Source organism: Corvus cornix, chromosome Z, assembly GCF_000738735.6.
Source record: "Corvus cornix cornix isolate S_Up_H32 chromosome Z, ASM73873v5, whole genome shotgun sequence".
NCBI classification, from domain to species: Eukaryota; Metazoa; Chordata; class Aves; order Passeriformes; family Corvidae; genus Corvus; species Corvus cornix.
The window spans coordinates 28,791,918-28,816,223 of NC_046357.1; the positions used below are offsets into that span (position 1 = coordinate 28,791,918).

The 24,306-nt window shown below is 40.5% G+C and overlaps 1 protein-coding gene across 2 annotated transcripts in view; it reads left to right on the top strand.

The window, feature by feature from the left end:
• The window catches only part of SHB (SH2 domain containing adaptor protein B), a 79,266-nt gene that overhangs the window by 36,748 nt on the left and 18,212 nt on the right, over nt 1-24,306 (top strand). Inside the window, exons 3-6 of one of the 2 annotated variants that reach the window (XM_039567116.1) lie at nt 976-1,191; nt 7,864-8,035; nt 12,249-12,368; nt 20,837-21,053. In XM_039567116.1, coding sequence (XP_039423050.1) covers nt 976-1,191; nt 7,864-8,035; nt 12,249-12,368; nt 20,837-21,020 — 692 coding nt within the window. In that variant the 3' untranslated portion in view covers nt 21,021-21,053. Of the gene's footprint in view, nt 1-975; nt 1,192-7,863; nt 8,036-12,248; nt 12,369-20,836; nt 23,770-24,306 lie in introns of those variants that run through there. The other variant, XM_039567115.1, reaches the window with a different exon arrangement.

The following is a 24,306-nucleotide window of genomic DNA, read 5'->3' on the forward strand; positions in this document are numbered from 1 at the left end:
CATTACTCTGAGGGTGCATTGCTGCCACATGCTTAACTTGCTGTCATACAGGACCGCAATGTCCTTCTCTGCTGAGCAGCTTCCCAGCCTGTAAGCCTGCTGTTTGCCAGCATCTCTGGGTCCCTTTGAATGGCAGCACAGCCGCCTGGTCTATCACTCACTCCACGAATTTTTGTGTCAGTAGACACAGTAGCTTTGCCTAACCAAGGCTCTGTGAACTCCAAATAATGGAGACACCTCCTATGACCTACCTGGCAACCTGTCCCGGGGCTGCACCACACACCAGGGGAAGAAGGTACCCCCAATGTACCACTTGGATCTCCTGAGCTACCTCTTGTGCCTGTTTCTCCTTACTGCTTCTTCTGATTCTGCCCAAGAGGGTTTGGTTCTTACTGCTTTTCAGGCAGCTAAGAGGTACTCTTACAACCCCCTTGATGTGAGCTAAGCTCTAGTTACCAATGCTTTTGTTTAGTGTTCTTACTCTAGTCCTAGTTCATTTTTTGCTGATACTCTGTAGGCGTAAATGCAGACAATTTTTTTTTATCAGCATATAAAATTATGCTGTGGGATTTATTTTTTTATGTTCTTTGTGTCTTCAAATTGCACTTCAGAACAATCTCCTCCTGAAGAGTTAACTATACACAAATTTCAGTGTTCTTGGGAATTTATGTACAGTTTTTTTAAGTGTGCTTTATACCGGCTGACAGGGATTGTGTGGTTCCTGCAATCTGGCATTGCACAAGCTGGGAAATGTTGGTGGAGGCATGAAGCTGTGGTTGTTAACTGGAGCAAACTTTTGCTTCCAGCCAGTTACCAAGGTAGAGGTAGAATTTAGAAGTCTTGTACAAGCTTGTCATCTCTATAATTATGTGGCTATTAAGAAATGGGTGGAAGTTGAATGCTCTAAAATTATAGACTGTAATGATAAGACATGGTTAGTACTGATTCTGATGCAATTTTCCTCCTTGCCAACAGAGTTTCAACAGCAGGAAGGCATGAAGACCCATCAGAAAAGCATGCAGCTCTATGACACACCCTATGAACCAGAAGGCAGTGGTGTGGAATCCGATTCTGAAAGTGTGGTGAGTCACCATTTACAAGAAAGCAAATTGCCACAGGATGATGACAGGCCTGCTGATGAGTATGATCAGCCGTGGGAGTGGAACAAAGTCACCATCCCAGCTTTGGCAGGTAGGATTCCTAGATCCCAGCCTCAAAATTTTCTCTCACAGTTATAGCATATGCACTTACCCTCTTTTGATGTGTATGTGTGTGTGAAGAAATGTCTGAAAAGTAAATGTGGGTCATCTCAAATCTTGACATGCTGCAGAATTATGGAACACTGCACTTTTTGTTTGGTACTTCAGCCAACCTGTTGTCAATCATCTTAGCACTTGTTTCATATTACTAAAACTTATGCTTCTACCACTTCTTGTCCATACCCCCATTTTAATGGACGGGATGTAGATAGTGTTTATTGTTGACCATCTCTATGATGAGGAAGTTGCTTTGCAGGGTCCTGAAATTGTGGAGCCATTCTCAAAGTGACTGTGATGAAGTGTTGGGGATGAGGAGGAAAGTAAAGAGATGTGGCTCTGGGAGTGACTGTGGAAGAAGCCTGAGAGACATGATTACTAAGTAGTCAGCGTGCATTTACCCTAGGTAAATCCTGCTTGACAAACCTGTTTGCTTTCTTTGTTAAAACTCTAGATCTCTTAATGGAAAGAGAGCAGTTGGTGTCATCTATGTTGACTTTAGCTTTCAGCATGCCATGCTGTGGCATCAGCTGTGTTTGGAATTTGTTGTAGCTGACATGGGTGGACTAGTAGATTTAGGAAAAAGCCTATCAGGGTCATTGACCTCAAAGGGTAGTGTTAGTGATTCATGCTCTTCCTGGAATCTGGTTACAAGTGTGATTCCTCTGAGGATATGTTCTGGAACCCTTCCTGTTTAGTGTACTTATTAGATACCCAAAGCAGAAGGAGAGGAAATGCCCCTTATGAAGCTTGGAATAACAGCCAAGAGAGGGGAGGATGTGTGCAAAGCTGCCCTTCTGAGGGACCTGAACAGGCTGGAGAAATGGACTGACAACAAGCATACAAAATCTGATGAGAATAGACCCAAAGACTTGCATCTGGAGGAAACTCACCCCCTGCAATTATACAGACCTAGATCTGGTTGACTTGCTGGGACACAGCTTTGCTAGAAGAGGCTTAAGGAGTCCTGGAGGAAAGTGGACTAAATGTGGGTAGCAGTGCTCCTCACCATGGTAGCCTGTGTGAATAGGAGCAAGCCAGTGGATGAAGCAACGTGACTGTTCCTCTTTACTTCACATTTCTTGGACTATGCATAATCCTGTGGCAGGTTTCTGATATAAGAAGGATGTTGATAAATGTTGTCAGCACAGAGCCAACAAAATGGCAAGAAAGTGCAGCACATGACAGCACATGTGAAGATATGCTGAGAGAACTGGGCTTGCTTAGCCTGGAGAAGAGAAAACTTTGGGTGCGACATAATGGGAACTTTCTAATGCCTGTGAGGAGATCCTCAATAAGATGGAGCCAGTTTCTTCACAAATGAGCAGGTGTGTGATGGGAAGATGAGATATAAGATGAATCAGGAGAGGTTCTGACTCAATATAGGAAGTTGGTTTTTTGTCTGCAAGAACAGTTAAGCATTGGAAACAATTGTTCAATGAGCTCTTGCAGTCTCCATCTTCAGATTTTTTTCATCCTGTGTGAAGAAATGATGGGATAAACAACCTGATCTGATCACGTCGTTTCCCACGCAAGGACGGTGATTGTGTGCTACCCAGAAGTAGTTTTTCTTTCAAAAACCAGCAACTTTATTGTTGAACAATGCTGAGATACCACCTGTGGGACCAGTATACATCTGTCTTCAGTGAGATCACATTTCACAAATTTTCAAATAGTATTACAGCAGCCACAGAAACTGGATTATTAGTTTTAGAAGTTAAGTCTTAAGAGTCATATGTGTGCATATGTAAATCATAGACATTATTCTTCATGTATTGGTCATATTATATGAAATTGATGAGATTTACTTCATTTGGATTTTGTCATAAGCTCTGTGTTCATCTTCATGCCCACTTTTTTGGTTTTTATCAGGTAAATTCTGAAATAGGGTTTTTTTGAGTTATTAAAAAAAAAAAGAATCTTAGGTTTGTCAATTTTTTCTTTATATCTACTTTTCAGTTTTTACATATAACTGTAAATTAACAAGGTCAGCCCAATACAAGATTTTACAATTGGTTTATGTGTGAATATTCTTTAAAGTTCTATGTAGTTATGAAAATGCGCAGAGCAAAATATTGCTTTACAGAACTAATAGACTAAAGAGAGATTTAATTAAATGGTATTATGATATAGTTGGATTACTTACAGGTTCACCATGGAGAATTCTTATTTAAAATAAGAAGAGTAAACACTTTTTGAGATTAATTAGATTTCTCTGATTACATCTGCCGTTCATTATAGATAAGTTTGTTTTAGGTAAAAGCTTATTTGTCACAAAGAAATGTCTAAGGACTGGCTTCAAGCACAGTTGCAAGCTGTTGTTTCATCTGGTGTCTCTAGACTTCATCTTAGTCCAAGGAGTTGTAAATGTTTAGAATAAGGAAGGAAGAGGTCCAACTTTGAAGTTTGAAATGGTGGAAAGTTTGGAATGGAGTAGTGTTGACTTTCTGCTGAGATGTCTGAAGTGCTTTTCTGACTTACTCGGTGGTTCTATTGTTCGGTGGTTCTCCAGGAAAGGGTTTTTTCAGTTCTTAGCAGAGGTGGATTTTTCTGAAAATTGCAGTGTTGGTCTAACTGGTATTAAAAATTCTAGCAATGAGTAAGTCCCACTTTATAGGCCCACAATTACCGTCTCCCAATTACATGGAACTGTAGAGATCCTGAAGGACCCCTCTGCTGAAACTTTCCTATTTTGAGAAATTCATCTGAAGGGAACAGCAGATATTTGTGATGTGAATTGCAGATACAGAGACTTGTACAGGAAATATTTTTGATTTGTCAGGTGGTAGACCATAGAAACAAACCAAAAAGGCAAGCAACACTAGAATTATCATGAACCTAATTACTCATTCAAGTCTTTGAAGGAAAAAATTTGTTCTTATGCCATGATTTCAGGATTTGTTGCTGAAGCATAGCTAAAACCTGTGTATATCCAACCTGGACTTTGAGATTTGTCAGAAAGAAAGTGTGGACAAGCTATGAAATGTGCTGAGGCTGAGGGGAGTGTGTCTGTGCTCTGACTCCTAAGCATGAGGCTGGGGCTGGTGTCATGCTGGCATTGTGGATGGAACAAGCTGTACATAGCCTACAGATTTTGCTGTGTTAAAAGATGCATCTCTGTGTAGCAGAACTGGAATGCAGCATTTTGACTGTCTGCAGCTGAAGTTCTTTCTCAATCAAATTTGCGTTTGTTTTATGGGAGGCTGTACAGCTGATGCTAAAATGTGTTTTTGATGGCTTTTTTGGGAAGTGAGCAGGTCTTGTTAGAACTCCTGCTGAGCTGGGCAAACTGGTTTGCCCAGAGGAGTGGAGGTTGACAAAGTAGCTTTCAGGTACACAAGTCTGGCTAGAAAAGGGGATAACACCAGGGAGAGCCCACTGGATAGAAGATAGCGTGGGCATCAGAGGGCCCATTCAAGAATGTCACTCTGACACTGGCTTCCACTGAGTTTATGAGAAATCTGTCCTCTTCAGACTGTCGTGCAGGCACAGAAAACCTTTCAGTAAAGGAAGCGCCTGTGAAGTCTGTAAAGCCCTTCTTTGTATTGCTTTACAAAATATATGGCCCTCTGTTACAAAGCAGGTCTCAGTGATCAAGAGGGCCATTTGGTAATAGTTTCCAGCAATGGTCATGGAGTCTTGGAAGGAGGTTTTATAAATGCCAGACTTTTGCTGGCTTCTACTGCTGTTGCACAGAAAGGTGGTGCCTAGGACCCTGAGAGACTTAAAGCAAGGAAGTTCTGGCATGCCACTTTCACAGGGCTATGGCAGGAGTTACAGGGCAGCGGAAGAGAGGCTGTATGGAGGGTGCGAAAGTCAGGTATTGCAGTCAGTTCCATAACCACAGTGGCTGAATACACTGTAGCTTTGTTAAGGAGAGGATTCATAGCAGCCAAAACTCAGACCTGATTACAACGTTGGGTGGGTGGGTACCTAACTGGGTATCACACTTCTCACTTTAATCTGCCTGGATATCCCTTCAAGACTGCTTCTTCCTGACAAATTAATTCACAAAGAAGAGGAAAACAAAAAGAGCCAACCAACCAACCAAACAAAAAAAGAGAAAAAGCCAGAAGTCCAGAGACATAACTGAACTTTTCAGAGAAAAAAACCCCAACATTCAAAGGCATCTGAAATTTAACTTTGTCCTATTTTTGGAGAACAGTTCCTACCTTTAACCATCATGTTAGTGACTTTTTACACAAGCATATAGAGATAACAAAAGAGGGAGTGTTTTTAAACTAAAAAAAGGAGAGATTGAGATAAGATGCTAGGAAGAAATTGTTTAGTCAGAGGTGGTGAAGCACTGGAACATGTTGCTCTGTGTGACATTGTGGATGGCCTATCCCTGGAACTGTTCAAGGCCAGGTTGGATGGGGTTCTGAACAATGTGGTCTAGCGGATGAAATCACTGCCTATTGTGGCATCTCCCTGCCATTAGGGGGTTGCAACTAGATAATCATTAATGTTGCTTCCAGCCCAAGCCATTCTATGATTCTGAGTTGTAAAAATAGCTGGTAACAGTCAGAACTGAGTTTGTTTTGTGAACTGAATTTTTTGGTGTCTAACATGTTCCTTGTTCAGAAGGTGACGTTAAGCTCACTGGTTTTCAGAGAGTCCCCAAGTTAAAATAACAATACTGCTCATATATGTCATGGACAAGTATACACATGCAATGTTTCTCCTTGTTATACTAATCAGCTCTCATTATCCAGTAATGAGGTTAAATCTGAGTTTATATTAAGAAAAAAATCAGCATATTTCTGCCATGCATACTTAGGAACATGATTGAATGCATTTGCCCAAATTTTGCAATAAAATTTATTTTGCAATAAAAAAAAAAATTTTAAGCAGCTCCAGAACATTTTCCTCATCCAGCATATCTCTGTGTATTATCTTTTTGAACTTTTTGAACATTGCAGCTGTCTGCTTTAAAAGAGTGCTTCAAAACAGTAAATACTACCACCTATATACATAATTGGTTGTGTGTTATAGTAAGTTTACTTCTAAATGCATGTAAGGCCTGTAAGTTTTGGAGGGAGTCCCTTCAGTTTTTCTTGTAACATTTTTTCCCCCGCTATTGCTGTTGAAACTGTCTCGGTTTTGGAGACGAAACTTCAGGAGGAAACACTCCGGAGTGAGTGTCTCCTTGGAAGGGAAAAGGGCCTCCCCCTTTCCTCTGTCAATGAGACAAATGGGTCACAAGGAGTGAAAGTGGGAAAAAGAAACCAAACTGTTTATTAACACATGAGCAAAACAGGGCAGAACGGGATAAAAAAAACCCTCAACGTACAACAAATTCCCGGAGAGGGAACAAACACCCGGCCTCGGACCAGCCGGGGCCACCCCCGCAGGCTCCCCGGACTGGCAAGGAGGGAAGGGAGGCAGTGAGGCAAGGGGAAGGAAAGGGAAAAAAGAACAAGAAAAAAACCCAACCGGACCAGTTCCCAGCTAGCTGGAACACAAAGGAAACCCAGAAAAACAGCACAGCGCTCCCGGCACACTCCCTCCAGAGCCCCCGAGCCGCTGGGCCCGGCCATTCATCGGCCCTGCACTCGGTCCTGTGGCCCCGGCCCCGGGTCCATCTTAAAGCAGCAGCATCCTTGGGCATTGAGCGGATGGGTAAGGAATAAAGCGGCTTCGTAGCATCACCCCAGGACAGGAGCTCACATAGGGGGGCTGACTGAGCTGTTTGTGCTTGTGGCCACTTATTTTTACCTCCTGACACAGTGAAGGTTCTCTGCCTGGTCCTCACTAGATGACCTTAAAATAAAATCTGCAGCTGGGAGTGTTAGTTTTTGATGAAGCAGCAAACCATAAGAGGCAATGAGAGTCAGGAGTAGGGTGTGGGTAGATTCTTTCACTGTTCCTGTCAACATTCTGTCCTTTGATTTTTTTTTTTTTTTAAATTGTAAATATATGGAATCTGTAAGTGTAGAATGCTGACATCATTAGCATGTGCTTGGATACAGGTGTTGCAGTGCTCTAATAAGTTGTAGCTTTGCAAAATAAGTTGAATTGCTTTTCTTGGAATAGTACAGTTAGCGAGAGAAATGATGGAAGGCTATTTTTCTTTTTTCCTCACTTTCCTAGACTTTGAAGGCAAAAGCTTTGTGCCAGCAGTGTGTAAGTGAATGCACTGTCAATTCTTTCCTACTTGACAGTATTTCTGATATGGATAGATGGGTGTTATCTGCCTGATTTGCACCCGGATCACTGTTACAATGATACCACATAAACTGGGGCAAATTGATGTTCTCACATACTTGCTTTTGGAATTATGGCAGGTGACTGAAGGCTTGTTACTCTTACTTAACAGCATCATCTCTGGAGGATCAAAGTATCAAGTGTTAAGATAAGCACTAGTTATTGTAACAAGGTTTAGAAGAGTGTGAATTTTGTTACTGGAAAAGCAAGAGAGTTTTAGGACTGTACTTTGCATAGTAAGAAACACTTTACATGATACATATAACTTTGTAGATAAAGCATCTTAAAGCTAGTGGGTATATGTTTATTCTCTGTAGGGTGTGAAAACCTCTCTAAGTGCTGCAACTCTTTTGGTCTTTGCTAACCTTGCCTGGAGAGGTAATTGTTGTGTATCTTGCAGCCCAGTTTAATGGAAGTGGGAAACGGCAAGCATCTCCTTCTCCCTCAAATGACCAGCACAGGCAATTAAGAGCACCTGGAGGAGGCTTTAAACCCATCAAACATGGCAGTCCAGAATTTTGTGGGATCCTGGGAGAGAGAATAGATCCAACTATTCAACTGGAAAAACAGATGTAAGTAAGCACAGTAATTGCTCTCTAGCTCTTTGCCTCCCCACTTACAGGAGCACCAAGTGCCCAGATCCTAGTGTCGAGCTTCCCTCCTCAGTGTCCCCAAAGCCCCAGAGACCTACTCTTATTAGTCCTGCAAAGTGTAAGTAATTTTTGTAGGGGAAAAAAATAGTGTTAAACAGGAAACTCGTCTCAGGATCAGTGAATTTTATCTGTCAAGTATGTGCAGTTATTCCATTTTCAACCTTGTTGTTTATACTGCATTAGGGAAAAAAAGCTGTATATCACATATAACCAAATTCTGCTTAAAAGCTGCATGAATTCCATATATTTGTGTCTGCATGTTTCTAACACATCAGATGTGCCCTGCATCTCTCCTTCAGGAAGAGAATGATAAGACCACTTAAAGAGCTTTCAGAAAAGAGAGTGTTATTTCTACTCTTCTGGTATCAGACTTGAGAGTGGTATTTAGATGCACTTCTATCAGCTCCAAATTCAGGTTCTGGGTGAATTCCTTGTAGTAAAAGTCTGGTATCCACAAGAGTGGCCCCTGTCCTGCCTCACTGTTGCCCTTCCTTGAACAATTTGGCCAGACTGGATTGTGTGATGGAACAACCCACTGTCCTGTATCATACCAAAGGTGCAGCCTCAGAGAAGGGGCCAGAATTCCTGCTACACAGAGAAAAATCTCCATGTGGAGCAATTTAAAAAGGTTAGACTGATAATTCTGGGCACTGAGAAGCCAGTGGATTCATGCAGTAAAGTGAAGATGATGTGTCTTGAATCCCTGAAGGCAGTCCACTCCAGAAACTGTCATTCTGAGTTAGAGGCAGAATTTCTTTGCACTGGAGAAGGGAGGGCATAATTTAGCATGGATGTGAGTGTGCCCTTTTTGAGAATACTTTGTTTCTTAATGCTAGTGGTATTAAGAGAATTAACAATCCTTTTGCACTTTGAATCCTCAGTAGGAGGGAATCCTCTCCTAATGTTTGAGAGGAGGTAGTTCCAGAAATTGCTTTTCCTTGACAGTCTATTTTTCTAGGCAGTATTTGGAAGCTTAAGTTTGAAACAGATAATAATATCATCTGCATGTTGTCATGTTCCATCTAATCAACCTCAGCCTTTGAACCATCTGCCCATTGACAGATTGCTTATCTTCAGTAGAGGAAGTAGCAACCATTATTGTGAAATCAGTCACTGATATTGTTAGGTAAATGACTAAAAGGCTATAAATTTAACTGTAAATTTGGTCCTCCAATTTGGGCAGTTTCAGCTCGCCAAGGTCACTCCCACCCCCAAATACATTTAAAATAACTGCAGGAAGGTAAGTTTCTGTTACCTAATTTTTGACTCATAAATATGTTGTTGTGTTCATCTGTCTTTTAGTGTAACTACAGTTACATGTAACAACTGAAAAGTGCAGGTCTAGTTTTTCCTTCTTTAACTATTCAAATGCCAGTGACATTAGGTATTTTTGATTTTTATGATAGATCAAACCTAAATTGAATGCACGGTTAACAATAATGTGTCAGAAAGTGGAAGAGTTTACATTTATTGTACCATAGATTATTCATAATAATTCAAATTCCTCAAGCTTTAGTAGTGTGAGACATCTCCACAGGACATGCCAAACCCTTCCTTCTTTTTCTGCAGAAGTGGACTCTGTTTTTGCAGAAAGGAGTACAAGATCTAAAGGAAAGGCAGCACACAAATTGGCAGGTGGATAGGTAGGTTAGGATATTCCCCACACAGGCAGAAATACCAAGGTGTGTTAGTATATCAAGAAAATATTTTTAGTTACTTGTGACTGAGGAATCTGTGACTATGAACTTAGTAACTCATGGACCCAAGGGAATCAAAGTAATTTGTTCTATTTCCTCAATAACAGTGTAAAGAAAAAGTGTGTTCTGCTGTTTCCATTGTCTTACTGAAAGTGAATCCCTCCCAGCCTTATAATCAAGATCTGGTAGTTTCCTGTTTTGCTCTAACTCAGAAACAGAGTAGTGCTGTGCATTATGTAAGCTGTAATAACTTACTATATTTACTGTATAACTGATGCTGCTCTCCTGTCTTCAGTGGAGCTGTGGCCCCTTAGTGGCTGACACCTGACCATTGACAAAGTAAGGGACATCAGGAAGAACATTCTGTAAACCACAATCAGGATACTTAAAACTTGGGAGATCCTGATAAGGGTCAAACTGCGATTATGTTGGGATTTTGCTTTCAGGTTTGCATTGTGTGCTTGTGTTTTCCAGGATACTTAGAAGACATTCAGGTTGTTCCATGCTTTTGCACTGGTGTCTTTCACAAGCTGTCATTGCACTTTTTAAAGACCACACAACTGATGTTTGAATCTTTGACCTTTCTTCACAAATGCCTATATGCTGACATTTAAAAAAATAAGCACACCCAGGACCAACAGACCCAATACAGTTGAACAGCAAATCACTCAGGAACTTAAAGTTAATTATCAACACTATGATTGCCACTCTAGGTAGCTGGAACAGGAGCAATCTGAGTGTCCCATTTACATGGGCGTATGACTCACAAGCAATTACACTTCTGGATACTGCTGTTCACTCTCAGCTGTAGCCAAAACAGCTTCCAGACGTCACATCTGAATCAGATGTTCTCTTATCAACTGTTTTACTTTCAACTCTTAAAAGCAGGTGTTTCTTCCTCAAACCAGCCCTGTGTTCTTTTTCCATTTCTCTCTGAATATCAGAGTCCAGGATATCTCCCCGATTTTGGTAACATAGTACTTCACTTTTGTTTAATTTGGCCCTTTGGGGAGAAAAGAAAATAAAGATAATTTTAGCTTAATAAGAATAGTTTTTAAACTCTCCCAAATCCATTTTCTGATTCACACTTGTGTTAGTATTATTCCCTCACACTCAGAAGGCAGTCTAGTTTTTAAATTGCTTATTGAGAAATATCCTTCACCAGTAAATATCTAATGGGACATGAAGAGGAAGACACTGCCTGAAATCATTTGCATCTGTGTCTCCATCTTATTTGTGAAGTGATGAAGCCATCAGGACCTCCCTTTCTAGTCTGTCTTGACTATACAAAGTATAACCTCTTTTTAGTTCCCTCTAATAAAGAGTTTTGTTCTAATCAAGCACACAATGAATTTTTAATTTGAATACCAACTTGTTTTTTTAACACACTCATCAGATTTGACAATGGAGACACCAGCACAAAGTAGTTAAGAGCATGATTTCTGTAAAAGAGATTTATCTGGTCTTTATTCATTTCTCTTTTAGTTGGAGCATCTTAGAGTAAGAACAAATGGAATAAAACTCTTTTACACAAAGCAAACAACAGTTCCTGGCAAGAACAGACAGAGAGCACTTCTGATGTGTGCATTGGCTTGCTTAGGCAGATGTGGTAGTGTCACACAGCGTTTCAAAGGGCACCTGGCAATTGCAGGGAGGGAGAGACCTTCCTCAGGGACGTGTTTGACCCAGTACAGGGCAAGACACGCTATATTGCTCTGGAAACTTAGGGGAAGGGTCAAAGTGCTTACTTGTGGAGTCTTGAGATTTTGAAAGCTGATACAGAGCAGCATGTGCTGAGAAGCTTCCTTGTTTGCAGGGGCTAGTTTAATGAAGGATCCACCTCTCCTCTCCCAGTTTCCTTTTTTCCCTGAATTGTTCACACCCACTCCACAGATCCATCAGAGATTTATATAACACTCTCAGAGTTGCCACAGCTTTGTTTAGGATGTGTCTTTTTGATAGATCTCCACACTTTATCACTCTTCTCCTTTTTCAAAAATTTATTTTAGCAAATCTCTTCCGCTGTTAACTGTTCATATTCTCCACATGTGATTTTCTATTTCTTTGCTTTTGTTGTCTTTTTATCTCGTATATTAGTTTAAAAACTGATGTATCCCAGGGATGAAATAGAGCAGATGGATCTACTGTTTGCAAGACAGATTATAATGTGTTGCTCTAAATGGGAATTTCTTACGTAAATGTACACCAGTCTTATTGTGTGGTCTCCTGATCTGAGTTTTTCCCCTCAGCTGACAGGAAATACAAGCCTCCACAATTTATAATAACTTCATCTAGTGCTTTTTATCTGTAACATATTAGAATTTAAAGGTATCCATATGCTATTGATAACCATTCATACCTTAAAAAATTAAGTAGTGAAAGCAGTATGAGTGGGAATATTTGTGTGTGTATTAACCTCTTTGCTTTTTTTCTAGATGGTATCATGGAGCAATCAGTCGGACAGATGCAGAAAACCTGTTACGTTTATGTAAGGAATGTAGTTACCTTGTAAGAAATAGTCAAACAAGCAAGCATGACTATTCCCTTTCACTGAAGTAAGTACTTGTCGGTAAAACATGGTGAATGTATTTTTAAGCCCTAACTTCTCTGGGGCAAGATGAGAAAATTATCCAGTTTATTGCTGCACTGGTTTAGCTCTGAAGGGGTCCCAGAGAGTTTGGGACTGTCAGCCTGCATGATGTACAGTTACAGTCACTGAATTAGTACCTTCCTGCCTGGGGATGTTAAGAGATTTTTAGTTTTCATTTGGTGTCCACTTAACTAAATAAACTTGGATTAATTTTTTTTCTGGTTCTAATTTGAAATGTTCCTGCTGCTTCTGCTTTAGGCTGAATAAGGAACTGTATTGTTTGGGGATTTTATTCCTTTTGTTTTGTGTGCTTTACTGGAGCAAAGCCGTACAAAGTAAAGTTCTTTAAAGTAAAAAGCCCCGGATTGAGGATGAAAGATCTACAGAATTAGGAAATGAGCAGTGTTCCAGTCTTACTGCTGCTCTGAATTTGCTTTATCTAGCTTAGGCTGAGCTGGGTATGTTACAGATGTTGTCTTCAAAATATCATAAAATAGAGTCATAGAACATTTGGGGATGGAAGGGATAATTAAAAACCATCTAACCCAGCTCTCCTGCCCATGACAGGACCATGAGTGCACTTCATTTTCTAGCTGAGGAAGATTGTCAGGATTTTCTGTGCAGGAGAAAAAGAAGCCCCTTGAGCTTGGTATAGGATGTACAGGTGCAAAGAAAAATGTTTCCTTTCTTTCCTTCTTGCAGGATAGGGTCTGATGTGGAACCTAACCTTCCAAGTAGGTCTGGGACACAGGCCAACTTGCCCTTTTCACTAGCATTGCTCCTGCCAGTTTGGCTTTTATGCCGTTTTTTCACAAGTCTGTTCTGGAGATACATTTTGCTGCTGGGAATGATGGTGATACCTGGTGGTAACAAGCAGTTTTATAAACAGCACCAAAGCTGATCCTTCTTTTCACATTCATAGGTTCATTAGAAACATAGGCCCTCATCTACTCTACCTTGGTTGGTCTTATAGTCTAAACAGTACATTTCAGACTGGTATTATATCCCCAGTTTGGGTTGGGAGAAAGTGCATCTGTTAAACTAGTTTAAGATTCCATTCTAGGACTTGAGAAGAAAAATATTTTGTAGGATATTTTAAGTCATTATTCCTTTGCTATTATTTTGGGGATCTCTCTGTAATACAGAGGTTTGCCTTGAGCTGGAACACGTCTGCTTTAGAATTGTGGTTCAGTTCCTGTTGTCTCTTGTCATTTGATTTGTGTATTTGCCAATATAGATGTCCTCTAGATATTTTCAAACATTGAAGCATTAATGGCACAGTCTTTGCAATAAATTTTCCCTCAGGTTTAAATTTTCCCTTAAATTTAGAGTCTTGGACTATGACCTTGTTTTTAAAGTATTTAACTTAATTCTTGCATCAGCCCAGTGAATTTTGTTACTCAACCAGAGCACAACTTCCAGAGGAAAAGGTGACAGTTAAATTTATATTTTGCTATTTTGGACCGCTGAGTTCACACCTTTTGTATCCTTTTGTAGTCTCTTTGCATGGAACTACAAGGTTCGCTGTTGTCTGTTAGGTGTGTTTATGCTCCTCAGGGACCTTTACTACCATGTGTGAGTCAGCATTTTTTTTTCAGGTAAATGTTTCACTTCTGCTGCAGGGAAAAAGAATCACACCCTGATTTTGTACTGAGATTAAGTAACAGTGATTTAAAATCTATTCTTCAGTTTCATGTGACAAGCTTTTTCTAAAAACAAAATGGAAAGCAAAAAGCAAAACCAAACCACTTCACTCTGGTTTTTGAGTTTTCTTTTCTCTAGTAACAAAATATTGTTTCCCAAAACACATCAATGAGAATCTACCCAAATATTACCTGTATTTAAAAAGTGAAAAGATGGTAGAACTTGCTTATTTTCATTTAAAATAACTGAATATTGCACTATGGAGACGTCTCTGAGGACCATATTTTTCCAATAGCAGGAAACCTTTTTGTGTTCTGTGGATATGAGAGGGCCAGACAGGCTTAACTTGCATGCGGAATTTGTGTGAGATATTTGTCTGATTTAAATTCCAAAAATTTTCATTCCAAATATAATGAAATGAGCTTGAAAATAGCTTCATTGCTAAATTAAAGTGCATATGTGTATAGAACAGTCATTGAGGTAGTTTAAGTTGCTCATATCAATGCCTGTCACTTTGAGATGGTGTAGTTTACCCAGTCAAATTTAATTGCATGTGGATTAGCTATCTCTGGGGGCATCAAAGAAGGTCTTACTGAAGTACACATTTATGTTGCTTATCTCAGTTAGAAACAAGGAATTGTTATTGTTGGTGACAAGTGTTTGAAGCTAAAAGCATCTTTCTATGGATTGTGATCTAAAGAGCTAAGCCTCCTCGTCAGCACTGTTTAAATTCTCCACAGCAGAAGAGGGAAGGAGTATGATCTACCTTCCCAGAACAAAATGATCCCAAAGGCATGAGGAGCAGCTGTACATTCTCTTGAATCTCCTCTCAGCCCTGGATTGTTCCCTGTGTTTCCTCTTCTCTGTATTCCTTCAGGATTGTAGATATTTGGCTCACTCATACCCACCCACTCTCTCCTTAAACCCAGTTATAATTGCACAAGGCTGGGTAAAAATTGGAGATCCATACTCCTGGTAACTGTGCTGTGACCAGGAATTCCTGGCTGCTATTGAAACGCCTAGTTTCAAAATTATTGTCTGAGACCTGTTCTTTACTAACAAGCAGACTGGTGAAAAAGGTAGAAGTAGATGTGCAAATTAAAGAGGGAGAGCCATTTCTTACTTGTAAATGTTTTAGGTGTTCAGCAATTACTTCAGTGCACATCAGGCTCACCAGAGATGCCTTCCTGATGTAACCAAGGAACAGGATCTCAGGATAGGGTTGTCATCTTTCAGTCTTGCTCAGTGAAGACCAGGCATCAACTGAGCTCTACTAGCTAAACCTTTCAGTTGGGATTTCCCCTTCCCAAGGCTCTTGCAGCAGTGTGCACCCTGCCCACACCACTTCATCTCGTGATTCACATTTCAGTTTCGGGAAGTGACTGTTCTTATTTTTAGATTAGGATTATCTCACAAGTTAACTAAATGTGCGGTCTGTGAGTAAAAACAGTAACAGGCATTACTTTCTGTTCTGTCGGATAGTTCCTGCACAATCATAGCCACTGGAAGTACAGAGCTGAGTTCAGAGAGGGTGGTGCCTATTGACATCCTGATCCCGTGGACTAATAAACAGGCATGTGGTTTCCCTGAATAGCAAAGGAAACTGCAAGCTATGTTTTTTTTGTCATCACAGTCTGTAGAAGTGGTCCTGATTTCCAAAGCTGAGTATATAAACTTTGGGTAGTTCTGGGGTTTGGATGAATGCTGGACTTGCACCTTTCTGCTGATTTTTGTTCTTGGAAGTAACCCTTGTCATATTGTAAAGGTTACAAGTTTCTTCCTGTCAGTATAATTTACAAAGAGGTAGTGGGATTTTTGATGTCTCTAAATTAGCAATTGAATAAAAATATGTAAAAGTGTATTACTAGTCTGCTGCTAGCCTAAACCATAATGGGTCCCGGCTGTTAGCAGAAAGCACGGATTCTGTCACTTCTACAGAAAATCCAGCAAGCTAAACATTCTCACTACCTTCAAAGCAGTAGATGGGAACTGGTTATAGAGAATGGAGCCTGGACTCAGTAGTGATCTTCACACATTGGGTGCGAATGAACACTTCTAGACCTTGTTTGTAGGGGAAGAAACATTGTTTATTTTATCGTGGAGACAGTGTCTGTCAGGTGTAGAATGACAGTGTTGTGTATAATGTGCTTGAAAAAGAAAAACTGAAACAGGAAAACCAGTTCATAGGCCAGCCTCTGAATGTCTCCAGTAAATGATTTTTTCAATTTTTTACTTTTTTGTCTGAGGTTAAGTAGTGGTTTTTATTTTTCAGAAGAGGTTTTATTTTCTTTTCTTGTTGTTATACATTGACATGAAACATTATAGGTTTTGTTCAAAGTAACAGCATGTAATATAAGTTAAAATTATGGAATGTAGATCAACCCAATTGGAAAAGCATTTCTGGATGGAAAAAGAGCACAACATGTATTTCCTACATTGCTAGATTTTTTTTTTCTGATGTTACTAAAAAGCTGTTACTTTTTTCCTTGTGCAAGTGACATTTCATCAAAATGAATGCAGAAAATCTGTTGTGACAAAACAGTGCTTTCTTCTGCAAAAATAGTATTCAGAAGACTTGGCCAAACTTTGATTGTGAACACTGAATGAGGTTTCAAAGCCATTAATATTCCCTGGAAAAAAAAATACTAGGTTTAATATCTAATTAATATTTATTAAACCTTCTTTTATCACACTTCATGTGTAAGATCAAAAAAACACATTCCAATCAACTGTCTGCCCAATTCCTTTCCCATCCTCACTGGGTTTTGAAGACTGAAAGAAAATATGAGGGGAAACTGTAATTCAAAGTGTCTTGGTGTTGTGGTTGTGTTGCCAAACATTTTAAACAAGGTGTGACTGACTATTAGTCATGTATCAAGAATTGTGTCTGTGTAAACATCTGTGCTTAGGAGTTCCAAAGAACTTTGATGAAAGGATTAGCAATTAGCAATTTTCTTCTGTATTTGAAACTCATGGGAATGGTTCCAAAAAGGAAAGAAAGGATAGAATATTGTCTCTAGTAGCACTGTTTTCCCTCAATTGAATGAAGATGTGGGGAAGAGTTATTTCAACTCTTGAAAAACCACCATGACATGCAGAATTCACATTGTAACAGTATCACATGCCTTAGTTCTGGTCCCAACACCTTCTCTTGCAAAATGTGTATGTCTTACCTCTTCAAGCCACTGGCTTTCATCAGTGCTCACATATGTGAATTTGGGATCACTGTTTTGGTTCTTTTCTTTGAAACCCTTGCGCCTGGCAGGTTCCAATAGTTATTGCTGTTGAAAGAGCTGAAAAACACGCATTCCAAAACCAGGACTGCTCAGTCAGGCACTTGTTCAGGTAGACTCCAAAAGTGCTTCAAAAACTAAGCAGAAACTTATTTACAACCACTTCAACCATGAAGCTTTTTTCCCCATCATTACCATGAAATTTCAGTCATTTCTTTTCATACTAAATTCGGAGCTTAGATTGAAAGAGTTTGGAGGAGAGGAAGAGCGAGTATGACTTCCAGGTTCCTTTTTGACATGGTCTCTGTAATTCTAGTCACTGGGCTAGCAGCAATAATGCTGTTAATCAAGTGCAGATGCATTCTGCCCTTACCTGTTTCTAAAGGCACTGATTCTCTGAGTCCAGGCATACCAGAAGAGGGGAGACTGTGAGACAGATTTCAAGGACAAATAGAGAAGATGAGACCAGCACAGAAGGATCCTTGGAATAGATGTGAATAGTTTCACAGAATAGTTTACAGTTGAAAGTGTTTAATTCAAGGGCATGATTTCAAGGTGCTAAGTTGACTCTCTTCCTACTTAATTTGTTCTACATTATAGAAGATGAGAATTGTCTGGTTTGTTATGTTTACTTGCTACCAGTGACAGTTCATTTGAAACGTAAAGACGGCAGAAAGGGAGTGAAGGAGAAAAATATTTGAAAACATAATCTTTGCTTTCATCTACCAGTAAGCCTGAAATAGGGCTCAGTTTAAAGAGTTCTGGACACCCAGAAAAGTAGCCAGGATAGAAATCAGGTCTATCCAATGTGATATTGGCTGCAAACACTAGCAGTAAGTAAAACCAGTTCATTAACTTAAGGTTTTTGCCTCTCCGTTCTACTCCTTTATGAACAGAAAATTTGTGTGTGAGACACTGCAAAGCTTTGAAGACAGTTTCACACACCTTCCAGTTACCTAGAGAGATCTAATCTTGAATGGACCTCTGGAGGAGTCTAGTCCAATCCCCTGCTCCAAGCAGTACATACTTACCAGGTTGCTGAATGCTTTGGAAACTTGTGCGGATGAAACCCTCCTGACCTGCCTGATCCTGGTCCCTGGGCTCTAGCACTCTTGTGAGGAAGAAGCCCCTATGTCCAGTGGGAACTCCCTTGCAGCCTGTGCTTGTTGACTGAGAAACTTCTGTTTTCTCTCTAACTCTCCCTTTTAAGCAGTTGGGTGATTGCAACCTGACACCCTCCATTTCACCTTTTCTCCTCCTGGAGACTAAACAGACACAATTCCCTCAAGTCCATCCTCGTACATCGTGTACTCCCGCTCCCAGACCACATTTAGTGGTCCTGCTCTGGATATGCTCCAGTATTGACGTCTCTTATTACAGGACACCCCTCTCACCAGTTACAGATGCAGCCTCCCAAGAGCTCTGTAGAGTAGTAGTCACTCTCTTCCAGCAGCTGGCTGCACTTTGCTATGCAGCCCGGGCTGCAGTAGGCCTTCATGGGCAGTCCTTTGAATCATTCTCCTTCCCACCATGTGTCCTCCCTACCATAGTTCCTTTTCTGGCCCATTGTGCCCCAGCTTGCACTGCTGCTTAGGTTTGTTCCATCCTAAGGGCAGAAGCTGTAGATTTGCTTGGGCTACATTCCATTAGCCTGCTATTCATGACTTCTAGCTCACATTCTTTTCCCTCACCTTCAGTGTGACCTTCCAGAAGGCTCAGCTGTCATGATATAGTAGAGATTCTTTTTGTGTAAGCTCAATGACTATGTGCTACTGAAACCTGAGTACATACATAGGGCCTTTTTGGGGAAGCAACAGCTGTCTGTCATGAATACATGGCTTGTAGCAGTTAGTTCCTACTGTGTGCGTTGTCTTTCTGTTCTAAAAAGGGCTTGTGTCTTTTCCTTTTCTTCACTAAAGTGCACTTAACAGATTGTTCTCCAAACCTTGCTGTACTTCTGAAATTAGCATGCACCTTAATTTATCTGCACACTTTCAAGTCATGTTGTGGCAAAGTAGATTCATAGTGAACTGAAGAAAGAGAGCAATACATCTGTCCTCATAAGTATTTAAAGATGTCGCTCTTATTTAAGGGAAATAATTTAGAGATTAATTATGACTTGAAAGATATATTTTCCCACTAAGAAATTGATCTTTAAAGCAAGATTTTAAGCACGTAGAGCCATAATTACAGTGCCTGCAGTGGTTTCTGCCCACCAGAAAGGTTCTCTTCATCAGAGAATTGTTGAATACATCTGAAAGACATGAGCTTGATTATGATACAGACACTTACAAATGGAATGCTGCACCTGCCAGCTAGAATATGGCAGATTTTAGAGAAGCTGGTTTTAACATAATTTGTTTTCCTGCTGCAGCTTTCTGTGTCATCTTGAATTGGGTTTCTTTGCTGACACAGACCAGCGCTTTAACGCTATTGTCTCTGCCCCTGGACACACCTAGAAGATGCAATGGCTTGGAGCCAGAAGGTTAGGGATTGGGACATCAAACAAGCTGTAAAAACCTTCTAAGCCTCATTTAACATCTTCACATGTAGGAGCTGTTCTTTGCGCTTGTGTTGTCCTAGCTGAACTCTACACTTTTTAAGTAGCCTATAATGTTATGTTAAGACAGCAGACACTGAAGGGTCACTTTTGGGAAGAGCTGAGGCCAGCTTTACCTCTGGTGCTGTATGGCAGTGTGGGTGCTACCCATGAGAATGGCATGATGTTGGACAGGCTGCTTTGCCAAGAGCAGGCAGGTCAGTTCCATGACACTCTTCTCCTGCCTGTGTAATCACGAGCCTTCTCTCAAAGAGGCAGTGTATTGTGCAGACCGGTCAGAATGCTTCTGCTGTGGAAGTCACACTGTGGATTCTGCCTGCAAAAAGACCACAGGATAGCAGCCCTTGCTCATTATAGTGCTCAGTATAGTGCAGTATTATACCATGAACCTTGGGAACATGCTCATCTGGAGAAGTTTTCCCACCTGAAGCCACCAGATTACACAGAAATATGTTCTGGACGTTTACTGCCAGGGTGGCATAGGTAAGGTCTGTTCAGAGGCATCCACAGGGTAGAACAGGACATCTTGCCTAGCTGAGCAAGGTTTATGGCCCACTCATGCCTGTAAAGGGACCCTAAGGCCTCTGACAGACCAGCACCACAAATATCTTTGGGTCCAGAAGTAATGACTTGCTATAATGAAAACTAAGTGGTCATAGGAAAATATTGAAGGGGCTGGAGGGAGGGGCCATGGGAAGGAAATGGATTGTCCTCTGGCACACCTCGGGATTACCTTCTGAGTGAGACAGCCTTGCACGTGGATCTAGGCAGCACAGGTGCTGAAAACAAAATACTACCTTAGGCTGCCTTTGTGGTGGACTGTCCATGGGTTTGCAACTAGCAGTCACTCTGTCAAGTCTGGCCACTGTCTCAGGCTGTCACCCAGCAACTACTGGCATTTTGTTCTGCATTCCCCTCCATGAGGAGAGCCTGTTACGGTGCTGCACCCCTCCTCTCTATGCACAAGCATGAACTTACACTTTGCTTTCCTTGCAGGAGCAGTCAAGGTTTTATGCATATGAAGCTGATGAAAACCAAAGAGAAATACATCCTGGGTCAGAACAGCCCTCCCTTCGACAGTGTTCCTGAAGTCATCCACTACTACACCACAAAAAAGTTGCCTATCAAAGGAGCAGAACACTTGTCCTTGCTCTACCCCGTGGCTGTACGGACTCTCTAACAACCTGGTCTCACCCCTTCCTGTGGATGGGAGGTGAGAGATAAGCTGGGTTGCACAAAATTCGTTGCCAGAATTCAGAGCTTGAGTCTATGATGGGGAGAGGCAGCCTTTAGTCTTGTGAATGTGGGCTCTCTGCAGAGTTGTCTGTGGGACTGTGTGTGTGATAGACTTGTGCTGCAGCATGCCTCTAGAACTGTATTGCTGCGTAAGAGAAAGAACACTTATTTTAGTGCAAGGAGAGCAGATAACCTTCCCAGACCTTCTATGTGAATGAAAGTGCTTCCCAACAAAAGTTCTTCCTTCATGTTTTGAGAAGAACCAACAAGTTCTTCTCAGCAGTAAAAAACCAACAACTTTTATTCTCTTGCTACCCTGAGAAACTTCTCCAGGAGAAAGAGTAACCTTACTCTGAGGGACCCTAGGGTGTTCTTGATAGACCTGAGAAGGAGCTGCTTAACAGGCAAGTCTCTAGCTCTGGTCACATAGCTTGATGGGTTTGGGATTTTTTAATGCAGTTTCTCAGGGTAGTCAAATATTGAACTTCTGTTAGACACACAAACTTAAAATAATTTTGTGAGAGTGAATCACGGTCAATTACTTACAAATAGGGGATGTAATTAAACAGTAGTTTGTTATATATTTTTATCCTTTTTTGGTACAATAATCTCTTAATGTTTACTGTCTTCATTTGCAAGTTTCATTTGTAGGTACAGGCAGCTAATTCTGTTTGGGGCAGTTACACCATGATGTTTTAAGTAGTTAGGATAAGTAATTTTGATATGTGGGTTAGTATTTATGCATGAGGGTGTTCAAAGGCTTTTATAAAGCTTTAATAGGCAAAATCTTCACTTGCTCATTCATCTGGATCAAACAGCTGTCCTACTGATGTAGCAGGCTAGCATGTGTGTCACACTGCCTTTCCACAAGATGGCTTTTGCAGCTGTGAGAACTGTGGTATATAGCAGAGCAGAATTTGTTTTTCACGTCTGCCAAGGCATTCTTAAAGCACAGCCCCGTTGGCACATACCTTCTGGCCAGTGTTCTTTTTCACCATGAGCAGAAGCCTGCCTCCTGCTGTGTATTTCAGTCACTGACAGCCAGAAGCACTATAGAAGCCGTTCTGTATCTTAGTCCTGCCAACTCAGTGCCCATCCATTTGGGACATATTTTCTAAATGCTCTGTGTGCTCATTCAGTGAGGTAAGTGAAAAGTTATAATTGTACACAGGCTGGAACTGGGGAATCTATAGCCTTATAGTCCTCGTGTTGTGCCATCTCCCACATACGTCTAGAATGTTGTGCATTAACCCATCAGCTGGTATAGTAGCAAACTGGTTTTATGCAGGTTATGTATTTTACAGACAGCAATAGGACTGTGAAATTGTGTGCTATTTAATTCAGCTTTCTTAGCTACTACTATTTTTTTATGTATGCTTAGAAAGAAGTGCAGATCTGAAAATTGTAATGGAATAACCACTTACTGCCTGTAAAAGTAGTGCTTCATTGTATTGTCTACTCTGATAAGAACCTCAAGGATGACCCATATACTGTCACTGGTGCTAAATATTCTGTTTCTTTTTAAGCCTGCCTTATCCTTTATATGACATCCAATGCAGATTGAACAGAAGTGGATCATATGTATGTGAAGAGCCCAGTGTCATTCTGTGCAGCAACGGTAGCGGGTCAAACTGTCTCTGTCTCACCCAGAATCGGAAGCTGTGTTGCAATAGGTTTTCCAGTTTTCCGAGAAGGGTGGCACAGTGGAGGACAAAGAGACAACATTCCTCTCCAAGTGAAAACAACCATCCCCTTTTTCATGTACTCACCTACCTGCTTTTTTTATTTCCCTAAAGTCTTTGCATAACTCTTTACTCTCTTAACATCACCCAACTGACAAGAGCATACAGGCACTTTTAAATTAGTATATTCTCTCACCAGAGTAGGAGTTTATGAAGGTGGCAGAGCTCACACAGATTAGGAATCAGGTGATACCTGCTCTGTCTGAATCTTGGCCTTTGCGGGTTCAAGCGACACTATCATGCTCTTTGGGACAGAAATATGTCATGTTTCTTCTTTTGCATGTTGAATCTGGCATGGTTGCTGTTCCATGGCCTGTTTTTCTTCTTTAAAGGAAAAAAAATGTATGTCTCTACTCTGTCTAACAGCAATTACCAGTAGAAACCAACAGCAGCATCATTAACCAAGGCCTTGTCTGGCTTCCTTAAGCACTTTGTCTTTAATTCATGGGGATAACTATTGTACCAGACCTTTCTTGTCATGGGTCTGATCAAAAGTCAGATGAAGCCAGCAAGTGCCATTTTATTGCTGTCTGCAGATTTTGGGTTGGGATTCATTGCTTCATACAAATCATGGGAATATGCATCATACAAATGTGTATACAGCTTATTACAGCTTCAAGGATCAGATCAAGGTTCTTGGTTCAGCAAGAGGAAATCATCTCAGAAAGTATTGGTTGTCCATGGGAAGGTTTTTTTATTATTTTTCTAAAAGACTTTTAGAAAGTATTCAGTAATTGCAGAATAAATAAAACCAGGATTTTGTTTGCACTGTAATGTTGTCTTTGTTTATTTAAGTGATTGTATGATATTTTTCCAGTGAAGGAATATTCTTCCCAGATTTTTTAATGTACAGTGAAAATGCAGTGTGTTAACAGTGTGTAGTATTGCGTATAGGTGGAAGATCTTGTAGTGATCATGCCTATATAGCACATTAAAAGTTTATTTTAAAAAGAAATATAAACCTCTCCCTTTTCTTCCTCTGATTGTCCTTGTGTACTCAGATTGTCATAAACAGCTAATAATTGAAGCAGCCTTTTAGAACAACTTGTGTTTCTTTGTCTTAACTGTGTTGTGAAAGTAATCATTTGGTTATAATTTGGAGTCTGGAAAATCATATGTCTCAGTTCTACCCTGACTAATTCTCTTGATCATGTGCACCTTTACAAGGGCTGACATGGGTACATGTGTGAATGATATTGCTGGTGATGTCCAAGGAATCCAGTTTTTGCTGCTCACAGCATAACTCTGGTGAGTCACTTTTTGCAGACTTTATAAGAGGTGTTAATTAGGCTTCTATTTTGATGATTATTTCACAGCATGAGGAAAGCTGTGAACATCTGTATGATGTGTAGGAGAGCTTTAGTGGCTGAGATTGCATTTCACAGCTCCTTCCATAATTGGAAAAATAATTTAGGTTTGTGGAAGTACAGTCATCACCATGGTTTCTGTACTTGTTAACAGATTATTCTCTTACTTTGAAATTAAGTC